General features: G+C 60.3%; 3 protein-coding genes and 1 non-coding gene across 20 annotated transcripts in view; all 4 read right to left on the reverse strand.

Annotated features, from left to right (window-relative positions):
- Positions 1–697: 697 nt before the first annotated feature.
- Positions 698–4,120, reverse strand: HAX1 (HCLS1 associated protein X-1). Of its 3 annotated transcripts, none has more exons than XM_090050510.1 (8): positions 3,906–4,120; positions 3,209–3,426; positions 2,628–2,821; positions 2,389–2,434; positions 2,025–2,140; positions 1,595–1,730; positions 1,368–1,475; positions 698–805 (listed from the first exon to the last, which is right to left on the reverse strand). In XM_090050510.1, the coding sequence occupies exons 1-8, from the start codon at positions 3,947–3,949 to the stop codon at positions 798–800; spliced, it is 870 nt and encodes a 289-aa protein (XP_089906636.1). In that variant the 5' UTR covers positions 3,950–4,120; the 3' UTR covers positions 698–797. The 3 variants fall into 3 exon arrangements, with proteins under 3 accessions (XP_089906636.1, XP_089906635.1, XP_089906637.1); XM_090050509.1 differs by having other exon boundaries at positions 1,353–1,475; XM_090050511.1 differs by lacking the exon at positions 1,368–1,475.
- Positions 4,121–4,250: 130 nt separating this feature from the next.
- On the reverse strand, positions 4,251–9,225 carry LOC149861013 (uncharacterized). Of its 2 annotated transcripts, XM_090050495.1 has the most exons (6): positions 6,063–9,225; positions 5,543–5,723; positions 5,357–5,455; positions 5,054–5,270; positions 4,846–4,971; positions 4,251–4,437 (listed from the first exon to the last, which is right to left on the reverse strand). In XM_090050495.1, exons 1-6 carry the CDS (start codon positions 7,079–7,081, stop codon positions 4,280–4,282), a joined length of 1,800 nt encoding a protein of 599 aa, XP_089906621.1. In that variant the 5' UTR covers positions 7,082–9,225; the 3' UTR covers positions 4,251–4,279. The 2 variants fall into 2 exon arrangements, with proteins under 2 accessions (XP_089906621.1, XP_089906620.1); XM_090050494.1 differs by having other exon boundaries at positions 4,846–5,270.
- A 132-nt stretch (positions 9,226–9,357) lies between these two features.
- UBAP2L (ubiquitin associated protein 2 like) overlaps positions 9,358–21,191 on the reverse strand; it is a 33,032-nt gene continuing 21,198 nt past the window's right edge. For 10 of the 14 annotated variants that reach the window (XM_090050493.1, XM_090050488.1, XM_090050486.1 and 7 more), the window contains 16 exons: positions 20,280–20,557; positions 19,706–19,878; positions 18,876–19,065; positions 18,486–18,540; positions 17,517–17,691; positions 16,957–17,029; positions 15,623–15,818; positions 15,453–15,541; positions 14,412–14,465; positions 13,750–13,831; positions 12,081–12,298; positions 11,890–11,995; positions 11,494–11,561; positions 10,952–11,149; positions 10,478–10,528; positions 9,358–9,884 (listed from right to left, as the gene is read on the reverse strand). In XM_090050493.1, the coding sequence (XP_089906619.1) occupies positions 9,789–9,884; positions 10,478–10,528; positions 10,952–11,149; positions 11,494–11,561; positions 11,890–11,995; positions 12,081–12,298; positions 13,750–13,831; positions 14,412–14,465; positions 15,453–15,541; positions 15,623–15,818; positions 16,957–17,029; positions 17,517–17,691; positions 18,486–18,540; positions 18,876–19,065; positions 19,706–19,878; positions 20,280–20,557 (2,102 nt within the window). In that variant the 3' untranslated portion in view covers positions 9,358–9,788. The remainder of the gene's footprint in view (positions 9,885–10,477; positions 10,529–10,951; positions 11,150–11,493; positions 11,562–11,889; positions 11,996–12,080; positions 12,299–13,749; positions 13,832–14,411; positions 14,466–15,452; positions 15,542–15,622; positions 15,819–16,956; positions 17,030–17,516; positions 17,692–18,485; positions 18,541–18,875; positions 19,066–19,705; positions 19,879–20,279; positions 20,558–21,191) is intronic. The other 4 variants (XM_090050490.1, XM_090050487.1, XM_090050480.1 and 1 more) reach the window with 2 other exon arrangements.
- LOC149861015 (small nucleolar RNA SNORA58) lies at positions 13,913–14,046 on the reverse strand. Its single transcript, XR_016443381.1, has one exon. It is a non-coding gene; the product is annotated as a small nucleolar RNA SNORA58 (small nucleolar RNA).

Consider the following 21,191-nt stretch of genomic DNA (forward strand, 5'->3'; position numbering starts at 1 on the left):
ATAAGGCACAGACTTTTACTCCAATCAAGTGGGCATGAGGTGGCCCCCCCTGTCTCCAGGACTGAGCTCTGTTCTACCGGGATCAGCCAGAGCCCACAGCTCTTCACCCCAGGGCTAGCAGCAGGACTGCCAGAACCACGCACCTGGGAGATAACCCTGCCTCAGCCCAAGGGGAAGAGACCCAGCCCATGCCAGCTCCCCCAGCTCTCCAGGTCAGCCCCGTCACCAAGGCAGGGAGCGATGGATGCCTGCATGGGCCTGGCCTTCACTTATCACCCTTGAAAACAAGGGGGGGGGGGAAAAGGAGGGGGCTTCCAGGCATAAGTTCAAAGCCCACAGGAGAGCAAGAACAGTGCCCAAGACCCTGTTCTCCAGCCTGGCGCTGGCATGGGGAGGGCTCTCCTCTTGGCAAGATGCTCAGGCAAGGGCAGCCCTGGCACAGCAGTGAGTGCTAATGAAATGGCTCTGGAAAGGCTCCCAGCAGCCACCCCTGGGAATAGCCCCAGGAGGCCTCAGCATGAGGGGATGTAATGAAGTGGAGCAGGAAGGGCGGGGCAAGGCACAGAGCCAGGGGCCTGTGGATAGCTGCACCCACAAGGGGGATAGCACCAAGCCTAGTCAGGGGGGCAGCTCCTGGCTTGGAACAGGGGACTGCCCCAGGCTCAACACAGCCTGGCACCAGGAGCCACAGACAAACTTTAAGATGAGTATTAGCATAAATAGACTTTATTACTCTGCGCACACCAGTACGAGGAGGACGAGACAATCCAGCACAGCCCCTGCGTTCCCTGCTGGGATCAGACACCTGCAAGTGAGACAGCAGAATTGTGAGACTGCCCCAGAGCCTGTTCGCCCTTCCTCACTGAGGAGGTGACCCCAGCCCTAGCTGGAGAGGAGAGGTGGAATAGGGAGGCCCCCTGGACAGGCCCCATGTCTAGGTTGAGAGCACACACTGCCCCAGGCCTGAATGCCTCCCCTCTGCATTGGCCCTGCTCTGCCCACAGCACAGCCCATGAAGCAGCCTCTGCCCTGGCAAGCCAGGCTCTGGAACCAACCCCTTTCAGGACCGCTGCAGCAGGCACTGCTGCATCTCCAGCAAAGATGTCAGCCAGGTGGCCCAGCTACATGGCAGTCAGCCAAGGCATGCTGCAGCATGAAGCAGGGTCACCTCATCCCCTCTGACAGGTGGCACAGGAAGACAGAGGATGCCATGTCTCTTAGCAGCAGTGCGACTGCCACTGTGAGTTAGAGAAATGTCCTGGGAAGTAGTGCTTGCTCACTCCTGAGCAGTAGCCTTCCCCCCAGCACACAGCGCTTGGGCCTCTGTCCCTGCAGCACATGTGGACACGGACCCCAGAGCTACCGGCCTGAGAACCAGCGGCGCAGGAAGCCGCCCAGGAGAGAGGAGTCCCTCAGGTCCGGGGTGTGGGGCTCTCCCTGCTGCTGCCAGATGCCTGTGAACCATGCCGGCTCCCCTGCAGGACAGAGGGGAGCTTGTTCACTCAATTGGGGGGAGGATGGGGGTGTCTCCCAGACAGCCCCTGTCCCAGGCAACCCCCAGGACAGCCCCAGGGAGGTTCCAGCTCACACTCACAGTTGTCCAGGCCAGTTGCCTCATCCCTGCCCTGCCCAGGCTCTATGGTGGTGACAGTCTGGTTCCTGCGCCACTGAGTCACCGTCGTCTCCTGGTGGCCCTGGCTGTCCTGCACCATTCGACGTTCCTCCACGGTCTGCACAAGTGACACCAAACTCTGGTCAACCCTGGAGCCTAGGGCAGGCCCAGGCACCCCAGACCCACATCCCGCCATGCCCAGAGTTAGGATCCTGTGTAGCCACCTCCCCAGGGCAGCAAGCCCTTGCTCCGTCACAGCCTAAGATCAGCCCCATGCCCAGAGCCAGACATTTGAACCTTGGAAGAGTAGAAAGACACTACTCCCATCCCGGTCCAAGCCCACCACCAAGAGCAAGGGGTTCCAGGGAGTCACCCTGTGCCCAAGACCAGACCTTACACCCAGATCACTCACCCCATCAGGCCTGGTCACTGTGGTGATGGAAACGCTCTGGAAACAGGAGCGGGACTTTGGCTCACTTGGCCTCAGGATCGTCTCCAACCCAGCTGAGGAGACCTGGGAGTCTAGATCTGAGGAGGACAGACAGCATGAGGCTGGCACAGGCCTCTCCTTCCCCACCCCAGCACCAGCCAAGATCACTCCTGTGTCATGCTGCTGCTACAAGCATTAGGCTCAAGCCCTACATCACAGGAAGAACAGCGGGGGCCTGGGTCCAAGGCAGAGCCACCCCCTCCCAGCTGTCCAGAGCAGCCCCAGGACAGGCAGCCCTGGCTGTGCTCCCAGAGGGAGGGCTGCCTCCAGCCTGACAGGCACAGACCTCTATCCTCCTTGAGACCAGGCGGCAGTGGGTGGGTATCCTTCAGCTGCAATGGAAAGCACAGGTGTTACCAGAGACTGGAGTAGCTCTGCGCAGTCCAGGGGAACCTCACAGAGTTGCTGTCCCTGGGGAAGGGCCTGTTCACAAGGAGCCATGGCAGGTAATTCCCCACACACACCTGCAAGCTACCTGTGGAATCTCACACTGCCCAGGCAAGACACCCCTCCCCTTGCACTTACCCCTGCAAAAGGTTGCCAGGGCCTCCTGCCTGGGGGTGCTGGGCCAGCACCATCCCCCAAGCGTCCACCTGAGTCAGAGTCCTCCACAGGGGTCCAGGGGCAGGGACCATCCGGGTACTTGAGCATGGAGTCCCGCAGCAATTGCCTGTGCTTCTCACCAGCAGCAGGCAGGGGCGGCTCCACGCCAGGGAGCTCTGGGGAGCAAAGGATGTAGGCGGAGCTGGGATTCCCCAACATGGCCTTGGGCATACCCAGGGCCCTGCTCTGCCAACAGCCCCAGAGCCTGACCTGCATCCCCCTGGGCCTGACCTCAGTGGGGGGGGTGTACGCTATGCCCACCCCAAACTCTTCACGCCCCCACTCCAGCTCTCCAGTCCAGCCCCCTGCTCCCACTCATGGCTCTCAGCTATGCCAGCACCCCTCACTCACTGTCTCCTGGACCCCACACAGTCCCAGCCCTGCCTACACCCGCAATCCCAGCCCACAGCCCCCCCAGCCTGCATGACAGGGCAGGCAATGGGGCATCTCCCCAGGGCCCTGATCCCAGCCCCACGAGCCCAGCGCAACGGGGCTGCCCGCACCGAAGGGCCGCATCCAGGCCCCCATGTCATGGAAGAGTTCATTGAATTCATGGAAGAGCTGGTCAAAGTTGAGGCCGTCGTGGAAACGCATCCCGCTGGGGCCGACACTGAAGCCAAAGTCGAACTTCTGGGAGGGGCCCCACTCTGCACCCATCGCATCATCGTCGTCATCCTCATCCTCATCCCGCGTGATGCCCCCAAAGAAGGGGTCCCGGGGCCTGGGGGGAGCGGGGTCAGGAGCATGGGGCGGTGGCAGGGAGATGATCAGCTCCACGGCGGACACTGGGTGCTGTGCAGCCTGGTGGGGGCGGCAGAGCCCCACCGCACTGGGCCCTGCCCGGAGGCAGCAGGACGGGGGGGCGGGGGCGGTCCCGGTCCCGCCCTGGTCTGTGCTCTCGGGGACGGGGGGGGGGTTGGGGGAGGCTTTGCAGGGGTTTGTTCCTGGGTCCCGGCTGGGGCATTTTGGGGGTCTTGCCTGGGGGAGACCATGGTGGGGGATAAGCCCGGCTGGGGCGTCGCGATTGGGGGGCGCCCAGGTGGGTCCCGGGCTGGGGGGTCCCAGCCCAGGGGGCGGTCGGGGGTCCTGGCTGGGGCAGACCCAAGCTCAGCTGGGGCACTGCGACTGGGGGGTCCCAGCTTGGGGGTGCCCAGGGAGTCCCGATCCCGACCCCGGTTTGGGGGTCCCCAGGGGGCGCACCTGCGGAACCCGAAGAGGCCCCGGAAGACGTCGTAAAAGCTCATCCCGCCGCCGCCGTCAAGCGCGGCGCTCTCGATCGTACTACGCGGCTGCTAAGGACGGTAGCCGCTCTCGCGACACTGCCCCGAGGCCACGCCGCCGTCAAGCGGGAGCCTCTCTCCCCGCGCCGCGCCGCGCCGCGCTACCATGAAACGCTGCCGCCCAGTGTCGCACCGCAACGTCGTGGCAACCTCCTCGCCTTGACTGTTCTCAGGCGGGCGGACACGCTGCCGTCAAGCGCAGCGAGTGAGTGTCGCAAAAGATTCCCCTCCCCCCGCGCTTTACAGGCACTCCGGGCGCGGCTAGTGACGTCATAGCAGTTTAATGAGGGGGAGTTAACTCTTGTCCTGCCGGCGCCGCAGCAGCAGCCGCACGGGTCCGGGGGGAAGCGCGCGCAGCACGTGCCAGGCCTCGAGCCGCGACCGCCCCGCCAGGCTGGTCCCGCCGGCCCGCAGCAGCTCGTCCCCGGGCCGCACCAGCGCCGCCGGGCCCCCTAAGGGCGGGGGGGAGGGGGGACGTCAGGGAAGGACCTGCGGGAGCCCCGCCCCGCCCCTCCAGGACCCACCCCCGGGCATCCCCCCCGGCCCCCCCCAGGATCCACCTACCTGCCCCCGGGTACCCCCACCCTGCCACACCCGTCCCCGCGGGGACCCCCACTTCGCCTCCCCGCGCCCCCCAGAGCGCCCTGGACCTACCCAGGCATCCCTCCTGGACCCCCCCCCCCCAGCCCATGCAGCCCCAAGACTACCCCCAGGCGCCCCCACTGTGCCCTTCCCCCTCCAATCCCCCCTGGGCCCCGCCCCAGCACCCATCCTGCCCTGCCCTGCCCTGCCTTGCCCTCCATCCAGATCTGGTACTACCCCTCTGGCCAGTCACCCCTGCTGCCCCCAATGCGCCTCACCCAGGAAGACCCTCTGGACAGTGAGCGGCTGGTCCCCGCGCAGTGAGCCCCGGCCCCCAGCTAGGCTGAAGCCCAGGCCCCCGGAGTCCTTCATCAGCTGCACTGACAGCACTGTGGCTGGCTCCTCTACAGGGAGGACAGACAGAGGGGGTGGTCAGACACCCACCATTTCCAGGGAACGGCCCCCCGGATCCCACCTGCCCGTTACCTGGCTCAGATGGAGGGGTCCTCTTGGAGGCCACGTCCTCACTGCCTCTGCGCAGCACCACGACAGCCTGGCGGGCAGCTCGGGCCCCATGCAGCACTTGCAGCGCCTGCGCGTGGCTGCAGCCCCCCAGTGGGTGCCCGTTGATGGAGAGCACCTCGTCGCCCAGCTGCAGGGAACCGTCCCGTGCAGCCAGGCCGCCAGTGAAGACACGGTGGATCTGAGGGGACCCAGGGAGCAGCCTCAGGCCCTAGAGCCCAGGGTGGCCCCCCACCCCCCAGCTGCACGTGGGGCCCTGGCACTCACCGTCACCGGCCGGTGCTGGTCAGTGCCTCCTGCAAGGCTGAAGCCAAGCCCGGTGCCATCCTCCTTGTGCAGCACGATCACATGGATGTCCTCGAGGTGCTGCCGAAGGGATGCGTCAGGGCTGTGGCTGGGGGACCTTCCAGGGCCACAGCCACAAAAGGGAGCTCCAGGCTAGCGGCTCGGTACCTGCAGTGTCTCCTCCCCCAGCCTTTTTGCCTCCTCCAGCATCAGCTCCACATCGGTGGCTGGGATCAGTGACGCACTGGATATGCTGGAGTTCAGCAGCGCTGAGCAGTTCTTGGCCCTGGCACCCTCATCCTGCGGAGCCTCCTTCCTGTGCAAGCCCCAGTCCCACAGCTCGGCCAGGCTGAGCGTGGGGAGGGACACAGGTCATGGCAGTACCCCCATGACCCAGGCCCTGCCCCACCCCCTCTTCCCCGCAGCCCAACACCAATGCACCCAGGTTACGCATCTGCACCAAGTGCTCACCCGACCCCTGAGCAGCCAGGCACTGATCCTGCCCTCTTTCTATTCCCAGGATCAGTACAGGGCCTCTCTGAGCTCTGCCCAGCCCAGATTGCCCCTCCCTTCCCTGCAGGGCCCCTGCAAGAGTGAGAAGAGAAGACCCTGAACTGGCCCGTGGGTGACACCTGCCCCAGGCTAGCCCCATGGGCCTGCTCACACATCAGCCCTGGCCCTGGCCCACCTGAGGGTGAAGCTCCTGTGGTCATGTTGGCCTTGCCCATCTGGCACCGATGTGTCGGAGTCCTCCCTGTCGGACTCCCCCAGGCTACAATGGGCAGCAGCAAGCAGCCCCAGGTCCCGGTGCCTGGGGATGGCAGTATCTGGGGGCAGCCGGGTGGGGATTGGGGAAGATGTGAAGGGGCCCAGCTGGGCCAAGCAACTCCGGGGGGGCCCCCAGGGATGTAGGGCCACTGGGCTTGAGGGTGCCGGGGAGCAGCGGGGTACCCTGGCAGCTAGGCCTCGCAGTTGCTCCTCCCTGGAGGCCCCTACTTCTGTACCAGTGCTGAGCTCCAGAGCTGCCTGGGGGCTGCCCACCTGCCCCAGTTGCAGAGTGAGGGGAGTGGAGGGGGCCTGGGGCAGCCCCCAGGGAGCCGATTGGGCCCTCCCCCCTGGGTTGGCTCCTGCCCTGGCTGCTGTCAGGCTCAGGTCTCTGCTGGCCCCCAAGCTGCCTAGCTGTGGCTGCCTGGGGGCTGAGGGTCCTGGGAGCTGCCCCCCTCTCCACGAGGGCCGAGGCTCCTGTTCCCTGCACCCACTCTGGTGGGCTCTGGCTGGCCCTGGACCTCCCCCCTGCCCACTTCTGCTGTGGGGGGCTGCAGCTATGCAGGGGGCCTGCGGGGGCCCAAAACGCAGCTCAAAGGCCTGAACCTGCTCCCTGACAGAGCAGCCGGGCTGGGTGCCAGGGCCCCCCTGCCCTGTGGGCACCTGGTTCAGGGGAGGCCGCGTTCCCCTGGGAGGTTCTGCCCGGCTGTCACCCAGGCCGGGGGAATGACCCCTGTTCTGCAGTCTGGTCTGGGCTCTGTGGGGAGCCTCGAGCCTGCTCTCTGTGGCCGTGCCCTGCTCAAAGAGCCGGACCAGCTCCTGCAGGCCGCGGTGCCGGGGGACTGTGGGCGCCTGCAGTGGCCTCACAGAGAAGTGCCGGGTGGGGTCTGGCCCCCACGGGATCTCACAGCTCCGGGCTCGTGGGGGGGCAGGTGACTGCATTCCTGCTGCGGTAGGTTATGCCACTGGGTCACGTGTAGGTTTTATGAGCCGAGCGGGTCTCTGGCTCCACTGATGCCTTCAGTTCCCCCTGGCAGCTGCTCCCACATCCATCCTGGGATGGTCGGCAGGGGCCACTGCCTCTTCCTCCCTGCCTGTTGGAACACAGCACAGATTGCGTCGGCAGCTGGATCCGGCTCCAAGGCCTGCCGCGGCTGCCGCCCCCTGCTCGTGTCCCAACCTGTCACGATGAGGTGGGCAAGTTATTTCAGGTGTTCAGGCCTCAGCATGGGAGGCTATGGCACAAGAGACCAGCCCTTTCCTGAAGCATCTTCAGGCTCCCAGCAAGACCAAGGCCCAGCCGCCCTGTGAGTTTTTGCTACTTACAAATCCCCAGGGCAGAGCTGGCAGCCCCAGCACTGGCTACGCAGAACTGGGAGCCAGGGCCCTGTTCCCGTCTGCCACATCTCACCAGTCAACCGTGTCTGTGCCTGCAGGCCCGGCTGAGACAACGGGACATGCAGGCACCGCTGGGGCATGACCTGGTAGCCAAGGGGACCTGCAGGTCATGAAGCAGGGAAGCTGGGGCTTTATGGGCCGGGGCCCAGAATGGAAGCGCCAAGTTGCTGGTGGGAGCCAGTGGCAACTGGGGAGCAGCAGGATGTGCCATATCTGGAGGCTTTTAGCCAGGATCCACCTCCGGGAGCACAGCCTGGGTGGGTGCATCAGGCTGCCTTGTGGGGAAGGGGCTGGTGCCGGGGAAGGGGTGCAACATCCCTTGAAGTGCCCCGCCCCCCAGCACCTACCAGGCAGGTCCTACCTGGCCCCTGGCCCTGTGGTGAGCAGCGTGGGGGACACGGGGAAGAGCAGGGTGGTGCAGGGATGCCCAGGGGGCACAGTGCACCTGCAGCCAGACGGGGCTCGTCTCCTAAGCAGGGAGCCGGAAGGGGGCCTCTGCAGCGGGCGCCTACAGGCAGCTAAAAAAGGCGCCAAGGCAGCTTCCTGCCCCACTGTTTCCGCTGGGCCCGGGGAGTGCAGCTGGCGGCTACAGCTGCCACTTCCTTTTGCTGCACAGAGCTAGGGGGGCAAGCAAGGGGCTGAGGCAAGGGCCAAGGTCTGTACTGGATGCAGCCTCAGCCACCACCCCACGCTCCTTCACCCAGCCCTCCTACCCTGGGGCCACTGTGCACGGAGCAGAGCTCAGCTCCTTGTCCACATGCCCTGGAAAGCAACAGGGCAACCAAAGGGGTTGAGTCCTGCTTGCCCAGGGCTCCCTGGTCCTACAGGGCTACTGCTCCTACTACCTGACCTGCACCCGGGGAGCAAAATAAAGCCCATAGGGGATGTGGGTCACCATGGCACGGCCAGAGTCCACCTCACTCCAGAGATGGCAGCACCTTCCACCCAAGCCCGAGCTGAAAGTTTGTACCTCTTCTGCCAGACAGAGCAATCACGGGGGGTGGGAGTTAGGGCAGAGGGGGCATTGCCTGGACTTCGAAGTCTGTTCTGCACCATACAATGGCAACACCCCACAGCAAATTCCAGCATTGTGCCCAGAAGAACAAGGGCTGCCAGGGCTGGGACCAAAGGCCTGGCAGAACTAGGGATGGTGGCTGGGGCACTGCAGAACCAGGCCCTCCCCTGCCAGCCTGCTGGAGAAGAGAGAAGGTACCAGGCTCCTTCCCTGAGCTGAGCCTGTGGGTCAGACAGGCAGCCAGCCCTAGACTGGGCATCAGTTGCACAGGGGTACTGGGCCCGCTAAGCCAGCATCAGGGAACTGAAGCTGCTTGGGGCCCCTAGAGGGAGGAGCCAGATGTGATGTAGAGCTAGGAGCTAAAAAAAAAATCAAAACACACCCCAGGCTCAGCAGGGAGGGGATCAGCTCCGAGGATCAACCCTGCTAGCATTCCCTTGGCCCCAGGCATGGGCAAGCTGACCTCATGCCCCTTCCTGCACTCCGATACCCTGTGCCAGGACATGGAAGCAGGCTCAGGATGTCGGTATTAAAAAATACACACAGCACTTGGTGACCTTTATTCTTTTTAGTCATTGACCCATTGGGGGGCTTACTGAAGGGATTAGGTGGAACTGAAAAATACAAAAATCAACTGCATAGAAACCCCCCTCTCCCCCCCCCCCCCAAAAAAAGGGAAAGCAAAATATACTTACTGCAACAGGAGGGGGAGGGGACAGGCAGGGGGGGTGGGAACAGGACCAAAAGTCAGGGTAGCTCTGCCCAGCTCCCCAGCAGCTGTGGAAATGAGACCCAGAGGACGGCGTGGGGTTTTCGTTTTTATATACAAGACACATTTATCCATTGAATTTGGAACACGGTACAAAAACACTTCAACTAATTCATCTTACAATGCTGTTCATATCAATTACTGTTCTTATTCCTAATAGTAAAGGGGTTTGCTGTAGGCGGGCTGGCAGCCTTCCACTCCTTGGGCTCCGGCGGGGTCGGGGGCGCAGGGTGGTGGGCAGGGAGCAAGGAGTAAAAACCAAGAGAGGCCCCTACGGCAAACGGTTCAGAATCCGAATGCAGAGAGAGAAAAAAAATACAAATTCTATATTACATATAACAGGAAAGGTGGCTGCAAACAGACACGATGCAGAGCCCAGCACGGCCCAGACAACTGGGACACGGGTGGCGCACGCTTCTCCCTGGGGTCCTGGGGTGGCAGGTTGGGTTGTTGCTCTTGGCGGTGGCTCAGTTGGCACCCCAGTTGTAGCTGTTGTAGGTGGACTTGTTGGCCTGGGACTTCTGGGGGATGGAGCTGCCCTGGCTGCGCTGTCCGGTGCCACTCTGTTGGGGCAATGTGGATCGTTACTGAGGGCAGCAGGTGCCTCTGAGCCCCGGGGTCCCGTGCCTGGCCAGCGTGGTGTGGTGCAGCCTCCAAAGGAAGACAGAGCCTCAATCCCAGGAGCCAAGCCATCCCGCGTTGACACCGCAGGCCCACAAGGCCATGCCAGACCGCAGCTCCGCTCTGTACTCCACGGCTGCCACCGAACTGCTGTGGCCAGTGCCAGCTCCACTGGTGCCACTTGAGCCCAGGGAGAAGGTGGCTTCCTGCCCATGTCAGCAACGAGCAGCACCTCATTTGTCAGAAGACCCACACCAGACGCTGCCCCACCTCCTACCCCAGTCTCCTTCCACACGAGCCGCTCTACCATCGTACACCAGACCAGTAATGCTTCCAGCACCAGCGGGGAGGTGAGCACGGGGGTGTGTGCGCGTGCGGGTGTGTGTGTGCACATCCTGGCTGCTGCCTCCCTCCTTGCCTGGCTGGATGCTGCGGGCTGGGGCTAAGGTGGGGGCGGAGGAGGGCCTGGGCGCAGGGGCGAGACCCCGGGGCAGCGCGGGTGGGCATGAGGCAGTATCATTCAGAGGTTCATTACCTGGTCTTCCTGCTGGCGTTGGCAGCACAGTATCATCTGCAAATATGGAAGCTGTTGCAGTACCGGGATATGTAAAATAAAGGGACAAACTATGACAATAGAAATCCACGGTTAGACCTGAAAGCTACGGCGGGCTCATGGCAGGTGGCGATTGACCCCTTCACTGCCAGCCTGTGACGCCGCCCCTCCCGGGAACAGGGAGGTCAGGCCATACCAGGTATGTTTGCAGGGGAGGGGTGCTGGCCGAACGGACCTGGTACAGCCCAGCAGCAACAGGGCGGCACCGAGCCCCTGGTGGAGAGTGCCCCGGGCCCTCCTCACCTCTTCCTCTCAGGCCGGGCGTGTACATGCAGGCATGAGTGAGAGTATGTGCGTGTCGCCGTGTGTCTGCATGTGTCCGCTGCGGGGTGCGAGCAGGAGGGGGCCAGGGAGCAAGAGCCCTAGGAGATAACCCGGCACGAGTGGGGTGCTTACCTGCCCATCCTGCTGCAGGTGGTGGTGGAGGATCTGTGAGTGGGGCTGCTGATGTGGGGTCAGGATGTGCATGAAGGGGGCCGGTGGGTATGCCGCAGCCGTGGCAGGGTTGATGGGGCCGCTGCTGCCCAGCGCCGAAGGCAAGTTGAAGGAGGCTGCTGGGGTTCCAGTGTGAAATCCCTGCTTCTCAAAGGACTGCTGTTAATAAGAAGCCAGCAGGCATGTGAGGCATGGCTGGCCCAGCGTGCTGCTCTAGCTGTCCACTTGCACACGGCAATGCCGCCCCAGCCCACAGGACATGTGGCAGTGCCAGAGACAGAGTGGTGGAGGGAGGGAGGGAGAGACACCCATGCCCTGGCCCCTTTGTACTGCCTGGCTCAGAGGGCAGAAATCTGCCAGCCCTTCCCAGGGCCAAATACACCATCTCCCTGCAGAATCTTATGGGTCTGGCCCCTGCCAAGGGCAGGAGAGCCCCCTGCCCCCACCACAGATCATACCCACATACCTCCCATCCACCCAGAGTTCAGAGAAAAGAAACCAACCTGAGTTTTGGAGTAGACTGAGCCCGAGATGTCTGGTACTCCTGTGTTACTTGATGTCACCGATACACCTGGGGATGAAGGATGCCAAGGGAGGGTCAGTCAGGAGCCACAAGTTCCCACCTGTGCAAGCCATGCAAGATGCAGTGCAGCCCACACTATGGGAGCTGAGAGGGGTGAAGCTCACTAGCTCAACCCAGAGCTGGTGCTGACCAACTTCCCTGGCCCTGCTGGCAGGCTGGTAGGGAGGAAACCAGCTCTGCAGAGGCACAACCCCTCAGACAGGCTGAGATTTCTCTTCCAGCAGCAAGCAGCACACCAGGCCCAGCACACTGGCAGAGTGTTGCAGGCTTAGCTGGTCACAGGTGACAGGGAGCGATCCATCCAGCCCAGCCTTACCAGTGTTGTATCCATGGGAGCCGTAGCCGCTGGGCTGCTGGAACGGGGTTGCTGATGCATTCACGCTGACATTCACACCATGCTGCTTGGAAGAGGTAGGAGCAACCTGGAGAAAGGAGCGGGCCGGGCCAGTGAGCACTAGACTGCCCAGGGCTACCACCCTGAAGCCCATGGCGCAGGGGGACACTCACAGGGAACACGGCAGGCCCGTACTGGAAGGTGCTGGGGAGCCCAGGGACCCCTGTGTAATATGGCAGACTGGTGTAACTGTAGCCAGGAGGCAGGGCCGGGTTCAGGAATGTCTGCTGCGTGGTGTGGTGTGTCTGCGTCTGGCTCTGCTGAGGCTGCGCGAGGGTCGTTGCCGGAGCAGGGGAGGAGGCATCACCTCGGCCGAACTTTGTGAGGTCACCTGAAGTGGGAGGATGGAGGGAGACAGATGGGAATGCGCAAACTGGCCTAGGGACAGGGGCAGGGTTATGGAGTCAGCTGTGCCTCACATGTGTCCCACCCAGCGATTCCCAAAAGCTTTGCAAACAGGTGTCATGTTCCCTAGGGCTGAGGGCTCTAGCCAAGAGCAGCTGGATGGTACACTGTGCACAGAGGGCAGATGAAGCCTAGCACTGCCAGTCTGGGAGGTTCCAGCCAGCCCTGTCAGCAGCATGAGCCTGGGAGCACTATGTCCTTGTGAGCCATGTCCTTGAACTCAGCGATTTCAGAATGGCCTTCCTTGACGACTGGATGAAAGCAGCAGCCGTCCTCTCCTCCCAAGGCGAGGGGCCCAGCAAAAACTCAGATCACAGGAGTCAGAGCTTTGCCAGCTGAGGGCGCTGTGAATAACTCCTTTCTGCAGCTCTGCTCACAACCCCCTCTCCCCCCCATGGCACACAACCAAGTGCCCCTGCAGGGCCCAGGGGCTGCAGAAAATGCTCAGAACTGTCACTTCCTCTTCCCTAGCCAGCAGCTGGCCCTGGCATCAGGGCACAGGCTGGAAAGCTGCTGCTCGCCTTTCTTTGCAAGCACCTGCCTGGCTCTTTCATGGGAACATGCTCCCCATTCAGCGTGGCACAGTAAGACAGCGACTTCCTCTGCACGATCTCAGCAATGCAGCCTGGCTGGGACAGCTGCAACTGCTAATTCTGGGTGCCAAGGCGAGCTTGGCAAATAAAACACACGTGGGAACACTGTGGTCTGGCCTGGGTGCCAAGGCAGCATGCTGGGCCGAGGTACTGTGCACAAAGCAGCCCCAAGCTGAAGAAGGGGAAGGAAAGAAACAAGTAGCACATGGGGCCTCAGGCCTGGGCTCTATGTCAGAGGTCAGGCTACAAAGCACCTTTCAGGGCAGAGGCCGATCCCAGCATCCGGGGCACTAGCCGGTATGTGGCCAGTCAGGATTCAGAACACACTGTCCAGTCCCCATTCCCCTCCCTACTGTTCCATGACCCAACACCGCATTCTCTTAGGGGTTGAGCCTGAACACAGTGCAGCACTCCCTGACCTGCTACTACACACAGCCCAGCCGTCCCTTAGCTTGGTTACTCTGCCCCTTGCTCATGCTGCTCCAACAGGGAAGTGCCTGACCCAGTCACACCCCTCAATGGGGCTCTGACAGAGATAAAAGCTACGAAGCTGGAAAGAGCTGCAAACTGAGGGCTTTGCTGGCTCAATTCCCAGGGGCACAAGCAGCAGTGCCTTCGGAAGCATAGGAAACATGATGCCTCCCTTGGAGCCTGCCCTGTTGAATGTGACACAACTAGTGCATTCCAGCTCCCACGGCGTGGCTCTCTGGCCACGGGTTCCCACACAAAGCTCTGCTTCAAGCCCCAGTAGCCCTGCCAAGCTCACGCTGGAACAAGCTCCTACCAGAGTACGGGTTGCTGCTCAGGCTGCCATCTCTTCCCGTCAGCGGGGTGGTGGGCGTGGGGAATGGGATACTGTAGTAATCCTGGAAGGCAGACGGAGGGAAGACTCAGCAAGCTGCGTTTGCCACCGTGAGGACAGGCCCCCTGGAGGGCAGCGTGTGACAGCATGTTGGAGCAATGCAGTTCAATCAGCCAGAGGCAGGCTGATTTAATCTGAAAGAGACTCCGGGTTTTTGTTGCATGACCATCCCCCCTGTCTAGCCACGAGAAAAGCTAGAGAGGGTCTACTGCCATGCACACACCTCACAGGGCCAGAACTGACTCGCAGGCTCAGCCACAGGACTGCAGCCCACCTTCCTAGACAAAAGCAGCCCCCACCCAGAATCATAGCCAGCTTATCTGCAGAAGATAGGAACCCTCCATGTCTGCATGAACTTGACATCCCACCAGCAAAGAACAGAGCCTCCTGCTTGCTGTGCAACACACGTTTCACTCCCAACACCACTGCTGCCTGAATGTACCGGTTCCCAAGTGATCCGAAGTGAGAGAACACAGGGAGGAGCAAAACCATTTGCAACCTAACACATGCCCCACACTGGACCCACATAAGCCTCCTACGCTAGCATGCTAATGGCAAGGCATTCCCCAGAGGCATGGACTCACCAGCGGGAATCTCGTCTGAAGCATTTGCAAGTCGTCATACCCATACACTTGTGGCTGGGAAAGGAGGAGATTGCATTAGGGATGTTGATCGTGCAGGTCCAACTGCCCCATTATCATGGTAACGGAGGCAGATCTGAGCAAGCTTAGGCTACGCGCTAGCTGACTGAACAGTGAATCTCAGGGAACCTGGAAAAAACCCTGTATTTCTCTGCTGGAAGGTGAGACTAAGAAAACTCGCTTTAGCATGGGAATGTACAGGCACCAACATGTCTGCAGCTCACAGCACTGGGCCCCTTGCACCACTCTGCTATGCAGACAGAGGTACGCTGTCTGGCTAAGATCCTCGGTTCTTGGGGGAGATGGGCTTTCATAACCAGAGGGCAAGAGGGCATGGCATGGAGGAAGCTGAGCCTACAGGCCACAGTATCTTTTCAACTGTCTCTATAAAAGACACCTGTGCCAACCAGAGACTTCTCCAGGACAGCTGCTGCAGCTGGAACCTGCAGGCTCCTCCTGCCTTCTCTGCCACCAGGAGAAAGCTCCGTGATGTGCCCTAGTCTCAATGCCTGCCACAGATCACTCATTTGCCTTTAACCTGCTGTGTTGCTAGCTCTGCTCCAAACCCTGCCCCTTGATGATGGTACTCTGGTCTTGGGCTGCTACTACTCCTCTTCATGAAGAAGCAGGCAGGAGAATCTCCACAGCCTCTCTCACAGCTGCACTGCAATGACTTGGCTACAAGCCCATGTCATGCATGCAGTGCAGCACCTGCCCCAGGTGCACAAAGGCACTGCTCTGCCTCACGCTACATGGATTTACTGAGCAGGGGAGCCCCGACTCACAACCCAAGGCAGCCCCACATTCCAGGCTTGTTAGAGTCTGATGTTGCAAGGTCAACCAGGAGGAGTCTGCTTGACTGCATCTGGTACGACTCTGATTCTTCTAGCATGCGCTGTCCCTCCCTCCTAGCCAGGGAGAGAGCTAGGAAGGATCTACTGGCATGCTGCGACTCTGCAGTGAGCTAGCTGCTGCCCTACTCACCGGATAGGCATGTAACAGGCCTGGAGCCATGATGTAGGGATTAGGCAACAGCGGTGGGACTCCAGGAGGGAGGTTGGGAGGGGCTTTTCCTGAAGGAGAACAGAAGATATGGTGAACTGAAGAGCCCCCACCACAGCTCCAGCCTGTACCTGCTCTATACCGGGAAGTACCTGATGTCGTTGCAACTGAGCTGCGCGTTGAGGCCGTCACTGTGGAGTTGCTGCCAAGGCTGAGCCCCAGGCTGCTGACGCTGCCAAGGCTGGAGGAGACACTGACCACAGGCGGGGCAGCCGAGACCGTGCTGGAGGAGGTGGAGAAAGTGCTAGCAGCAGAATGGAGGCTTGCTTCATTCTCCACACTTGTGTGCTAATGGAGGGAAGAGAATGGGAGGCATTGGGGCCAAGCCATCTGCATCACCTCCTGGGACCCACAGGCACACCCGGAGCTTCCCAGCTGCTTGCTGCAAGCCTGGCTATTGAGCCTGGGCAGTGACCTGCTCCTGCACCGGGCTCCCAGCTCTGCCTCCAGCCTCTACACTTTCTTAAACAGACCAGGCTCAGGCACATCTTCTGCTATCCAGAAAGCACTGTGCAGTAGCAGGCAGACAGGCCTGTTCAGGACGTCTAGCACAGCAACTGAGTGGCATCAAACCTACCAGCTCATACCAAATAGGCCTAGGAGCAAGCATACATGGCAGATGGAAGGGAAGCCTATTTTAAAGGCACCCAAGAGACATGGGAAGCATGCTGCTGCTTTGCTCTGTACACAGTTACCCATCTCAAGAGCCAGCTCCCAGGCAGATGCCCCATGCAGTCAGGCAGAGGGGCAAGGTCATCAGTAATGTGGCTGCTGCAGCTTTACAACTACTAGGGAATTGGCCACCTGACAGGTTTTGAAACTAAGGGCCCCACTCCCCTCCCCCTCAATTCAGCCTAACACAGGAATCCTGTTGTGTCAGTAAACAGAATAAAGATGCCCCAGGGTTTGGAAAGTTCAGGCCTGGAAGAATACAGGGAGCGAGACATTAGGAAAGGACCAAGAGAGGAACCACTCGCAGAACATGCCCTGGGGTGAAGCCCCACCCCCTGATCACAGCCAGAACTCCTGACTCTTCCAATGCCCATCCCAGCATCCCACCTCTCCCATCTGCATGAACACAGAACCAAATGATCCTCGCCCATGGCAGGTTGTTGACACAAGCCAAGAGCAGCTACAGTGCAACCTGTGGAGAGTGGTGTCCGAGGGGATGCTGAAGACTAACACTCCACTTCCCATCCTAGCACTTCCAGTCACAGGCATGTCGAAGTAGTGCAGTTCAGTCAGCCACCAGCCTGGTCTGACTGCATCTGGTTGCATCTCCATATTGTTCTGCGGCACACACTCTTCCCTCAATAGCTACAGCAAGCTAAAGAGTTGTTGGCATGCCGCGAGCAGCCTCAGCCTAGCAACTGGAGCAGTGGCACTTGGCACCCTGATGGGTCCACTCGGCAGCCCGCACACTTACCAGAAGAGTGGACGTGGATGTGCGCCCAGAGGATGTTGATGAGGAGAGGCTGTTCTGCTGCGTGGGTAACGTGCTGCAGGGAGAGAAGAAAAACCATGAAGCCAGCAGAGTTGAGGGAATGGCAGTGCACCCCATGGCCCACCTGAGTCAGCACAACACCCTCACAGCTCTGCTACCTGGCAGGATGTAGATTGCCCTTCCCCTGTGGGAAGCGCCAACTGACAGATGCAGCTGTGCTTGGGTGTCCCCACCAAGCCAATAGGACAGGATGGGAAGGGAAGGGATGACCAGCCCAGGACTGGAGCCAAGGTTGAGGCAGCTTCCTAGGCAAGCAGAGAGCACCAGACACTTCTCTCCAGAGACGTTCCCTGACTCATTGCCTTGCTTGGGCAGGAGATGGCCCAAACTAAAACACTCATATATGACATCTGAACAGAGCTCCTGGGGTCCCCACTACAAGGAGAGGCTGCAGTAGCAAGTAACAGGTACCAGGGTCTCCCTTGCCCAAGGAAGGGAGTGGAACCCAGCTGGGTCTCCCTGGTCTGCCCCACCAAGCTCACCTGCTGAGCTGGGTGGTGGTCGTGTTGGGGAGCTCCTCGCTGTGGCTCAGGCTGCCCAGGGCTGCCGAGTGCTGGCTGGATGTTGTCAGCAGAGATGATGCAGAGACAGCGTCACTGAGAGGCGCGATGTTGGGGGCAGAGGGAGAATCTGACTTCGCTGCAGGCCCTGTAGCACCTGGGAACAAACTGCTTTGGTTAAGGGGCTCCTCAGGGCCCGCAGTAACATCAGCATGTAACTGCAAACATGAACCCTTCCCAACCAGCCCTCAGAGGAGAGACAACAACTGATACCAGTGGATATGCACAGGCTAGGGCAGTGTTTCTCAACCTGTGGTACATGTACCCCTGGCGGTACATGAGACATGCAGGGGGTACATGGGTACTGAGTTTTGGTCTTTGCCTGCTCGGGCCAGTTGTTCCAGCTGTTGCCCCTCCCACTGTCTGGTGCACCGGGCCTTTCACTCCTCAATGTCAGTGCTGGGGGATACGGGAGGGAGGCCCCACGCAGGCTGCTTTGCCCCAGGCCACAGTGGAAAAAGTGGGACTCAGCTCACAGCAGCAAAACTGGAAGTGCCACAGCGGCACTTCTGCTGCATCGATCGGCAGGGGATACATAAGGTACCAAAGGTTGAGAACCACTGGACTAGGGGATGGGAGAGATGGGATGGGGCCAAGCTGTGCTGCCAACCCGCTGCCTGACAGCTGAAGAGCACTATCATTCCCAACTGGGAGACGGCAAAGGAGGCACAGATGTTACAGGACTCACCCAGAGGACCACAGACAAGTTATCAAAAAGCTGAATGCTTTTGGGTAAGCAAATGAAGTAGCAGCAGAGACTGCCCAGCTAGGCGAGAACATTCCGGCAGCCCTGGTCACCTTGTCAAGGCAGCTGCTGCTCACCCTCCCTCAGAACCCAACACTCCTGTGCTTGGAGAGAGCAGGCACCTCACGTGTCACTGAGATCCTCACCTTCAATGGCCTGTGCGGTTTGTAGCTGCGTGGGCTGTACAGAGCTGAAACCATTCTGGAAGAGAAAAGGAGAGTTCGGTATGGCATCTGCTCCCTCTTCTGACAAATCTGTTCTCAACCCTTCTTCCTCAAGTGCTGAGCAGGAGGCTGGTACTCTTGCCCAGCATCGACACTACCAGTCTTCATTCCAACTGACAATCATGATGCATATGAGTTTCCGACTGCTTCTGACCCTTCCTGCTCAGGGCCTTCCCACCCCCGGGACAGTGAGTTCCACAGGCTAACAGTGGGCCCTCTTGCTGTACACATTCTGCCAAAATCGAGAGCAGCACCACTGGCAAGAGTAGATGCAGCTGCTCCTCCAGGCAGAAGGCAGGGCCATCGCCGTACCTTGGCCTGGGTCAGGTCTTTCTGGGGCGAGGAGGAGATGGAGTTTGGGTATCGCCTGGTCTGGGTGGATCTCTGTTCATACAGTGGTCCCTGAGCGCTGTTCTGGGAGGTATATGTTGCTGTCGGTATTGTGCCGCTCTGGTAACCAGACTCCTGGCTTTGATTGGACGAAATCGTGGACGAAGATTCACTACAAAGAATGAAAAGAGTTTAGGGTCTCACCCAAGCAGCCTTGCAGGGAGCTACTGACCAGTCCAGACCACAGCTTTCCCTGTCCACCCCATCCTTCTTAGACCTCAGCAAGCCAAGGAAGCCAAAGTGGGAGAGGAAGAGAAACAAGGGGCGCTTGTGGTGAGACTCCCCACTCTTCACTGCAAAGGTTGCAGAAAGCCTGCCCCCATCTTGATCTCTGTTCAAGCACTGCAGGCCAAGTAGGCACAAGTGGCCTGAAGGAGTCTGCTGGCGCTCAAGCTGTTTCCTGTTGCATACGCTGTCCCCCCTTTCTGGCTATGGAGTAGAGTCAGAAAGGGTCTACTGGTATGCAGTACAACAACGGGCTCAACAGCAACCCCCCTGCCAGTTGCTTCCCAGCACCTGGGATCACTGCTCATCTACACAGGTCACCTAGGCACTAAGGGAGCTCCCAGCACCCCTCACTCCCCCTGGCTACTCCTCTCCTCACCCCGCAGCAAGACAAGTGGAGGCTGCCTGCAAGTTGCCCACTCAGCCCCAGCCAAAAATACCAGGCCAGCAGCTGCACTACTACCCGCCTGCCTCCCAAAGTGCCTTCCTCCCAGGACACAGCACTTTGCAGCACAACCCAGCCTCACCTCGCAGTGCTGGTGAAGAGGCTGCTCTGAGACTGGCTTGCCGAAGCACTCGTCACTGGCGTTGACTCATACTCTGAGAGCACGGGCTCAGAGCCGAACTGCAATGCCCCAAACTGCAGGTTTAGCCCTGAGATATCTGCTGAACCAGGCATCTCCACGGCGAGTGCAGGAATCTATAGGGGAAGGAGGGTGCAAGCTTGAGGCCCATTGCTGCCAGGTGAACCTCCTTGGGCATGCCATGGGCCCAGACTCAGCCTGTACCCTACTGCAGTGCTCACAGGCTTCCTACATCAGCCAGTTGAAAGCCACAGAATACCGTGATCAGGCCATCACCTGCTCTGACATCCATGGGGTTGATGCCATCAGACACAATGTTGGTGAGCTCCCCAGCCTCACAGCCAGTACACCTGCCCATGGCCAACCTACTCGAATATGTTTGTTCACTTCAGATTTGTTTAGTCTTCATCAGTCCTATGAAAGGCCTTTGGAACTCAGCCTCACTCTTGGTGACACAAACAGAGCCTGCCCCAGCTCCCAGACAACACTGCCTCCTTCCCCAGCTCACAGTCCATACCTTTGATGTCAAAGAGGCTTTCTTCTTCTGTTGCTTTAGCTTTTGCTGCGCTGGCTGGGGACTGGAGGACTGGTTGTCTGAAGACCCTGGGGACATCTGGGGAACTGGGTTGGTTTTGCTGGGCAAGGGAGAGGAAGGGGGCGGTGGTGCGGCTGCAGGAGCTGTCACCACGGGCTGCTTGTCCTGCATGAACACCTCCATCATGGTCGACGTTGGTGTGAAGGCTTGGCGCTTGGTGAAGGGGCTGTGGACGGAGGAGTCCGTCGGGTTCTTTAGATCTAAGGGAAACAAGGTCGGACCAATGGGGTTGTTTCCCCGGAGCCGAAGTAAGTTCAGGCGCTTCTCTGCTTCAAACAACCAGCCTTTGCCCCAGTCTGAAGCCAAAATATTTTCCCTCCCACAAAGTGAGGAGAGGGTGCATGATGAGTGGCTTGCCCAGGAGTCAGTAGCAGTGCAGAAGCGGACCCCATATCCTGGCCTTGTACTCAACCTCCCCCCAGGCTCAACCAATTAAACCAAACCCTTTCCCAGCCCTGCAGGCAAATGGCCCCCTTTCCCCCCAAACACACTCTACAGAGGCAGGAGGAGACAAGTCCAGACAGCAGGACTCCTTCCCTGTCACGAAAGGGCTGGGCTCACCCCGGACCCCGCGCAGGTGAGGGCTTAACACCTGACCCTTGTACTGAGCTGATTCTGCCCCCCTGCTCTTGCACCCACATCAGGTTGCCTTGTACTGCCGCCCCATTCCTGCCCTGCACACACAGCAGCACCTGCCCTTCCTCCTCATGGCGCCAGGCCACCACTCTTCCGCTCACTGCCCTGCTCCACTTCTCTTGCCTGCCCCAGCCCACTCAATACCACCACTTATTACAAGCAGATCCTATTCTCTGCTTCTCCTCTACAGCCCCTTGT

Source organism: Crocodylus siamensis, chromosome 6, assembly GCF_052110815.1.
Source record: "Crocodylus siamensis isolate JL-2025a chromosome 6, ASM5211081v1, whole genome shotgun sequence".
Taxonomy (NCBI): domain Eukaryota; kingdom Metazoa; phylum Chordata; order Crocodylia; family Crocodylidae; genus Crocodylus; species Crocodylus siamensis.

What these genes read in the sequence shown, in the direction of transcription:
- HAX1 (XM_090050510.1), bottom strand. Translation starts at nt 3,949, where the DNA reads ATGAGCTTTTACGACGTCTTCCGGGGCCTCTTCGGGTTCCGCAG. An exon ending in GGCCTCTTCGGGTTCCGCAG is followed by an intron (nt 3,427 to 3,905) that starts GTGCGCCCCCTG and finishes CGCTCCCCCCAG; the next exon opens with GCCCCGGGACCCCTTCTTTG. An exon ending in GGCAACTGGCCTGGACAACT is followed by an intron (nt 1,476 to 1,594) that starts GTGAGTGTGAGC and finishes TCTGTCCTGCAG; the next exon opens with GGGAGCCGGCATGGTTCACA.
- LOC149861013 (XM_090050494.1), bottom strand. Translation starts at nt 7,081, where the DNA reads ATGCAGTCACCTGCCCCCCCACGAGCCCGGAGCTGTGAGATCCCGTGG. An exon ending in CACAGGAGCTTCACCCTCAG is followed by an intron (nt 5,724 to 6,062) that starts GTGGGCCAGGGC and finishes CCCCACGCTCAG; the next exon opens with CCTGGCCGAGCTGTGGGACT. An exon ending in TGTCCAGAGGGTCTTCCTGG is followed by an intron (nt 4,438 to 4,845) that starts GTGAGGCGCATT and finishes CCCCGCCCTTAG; the next exon opens with GGGGCCCGGCGGCGCTGGTG.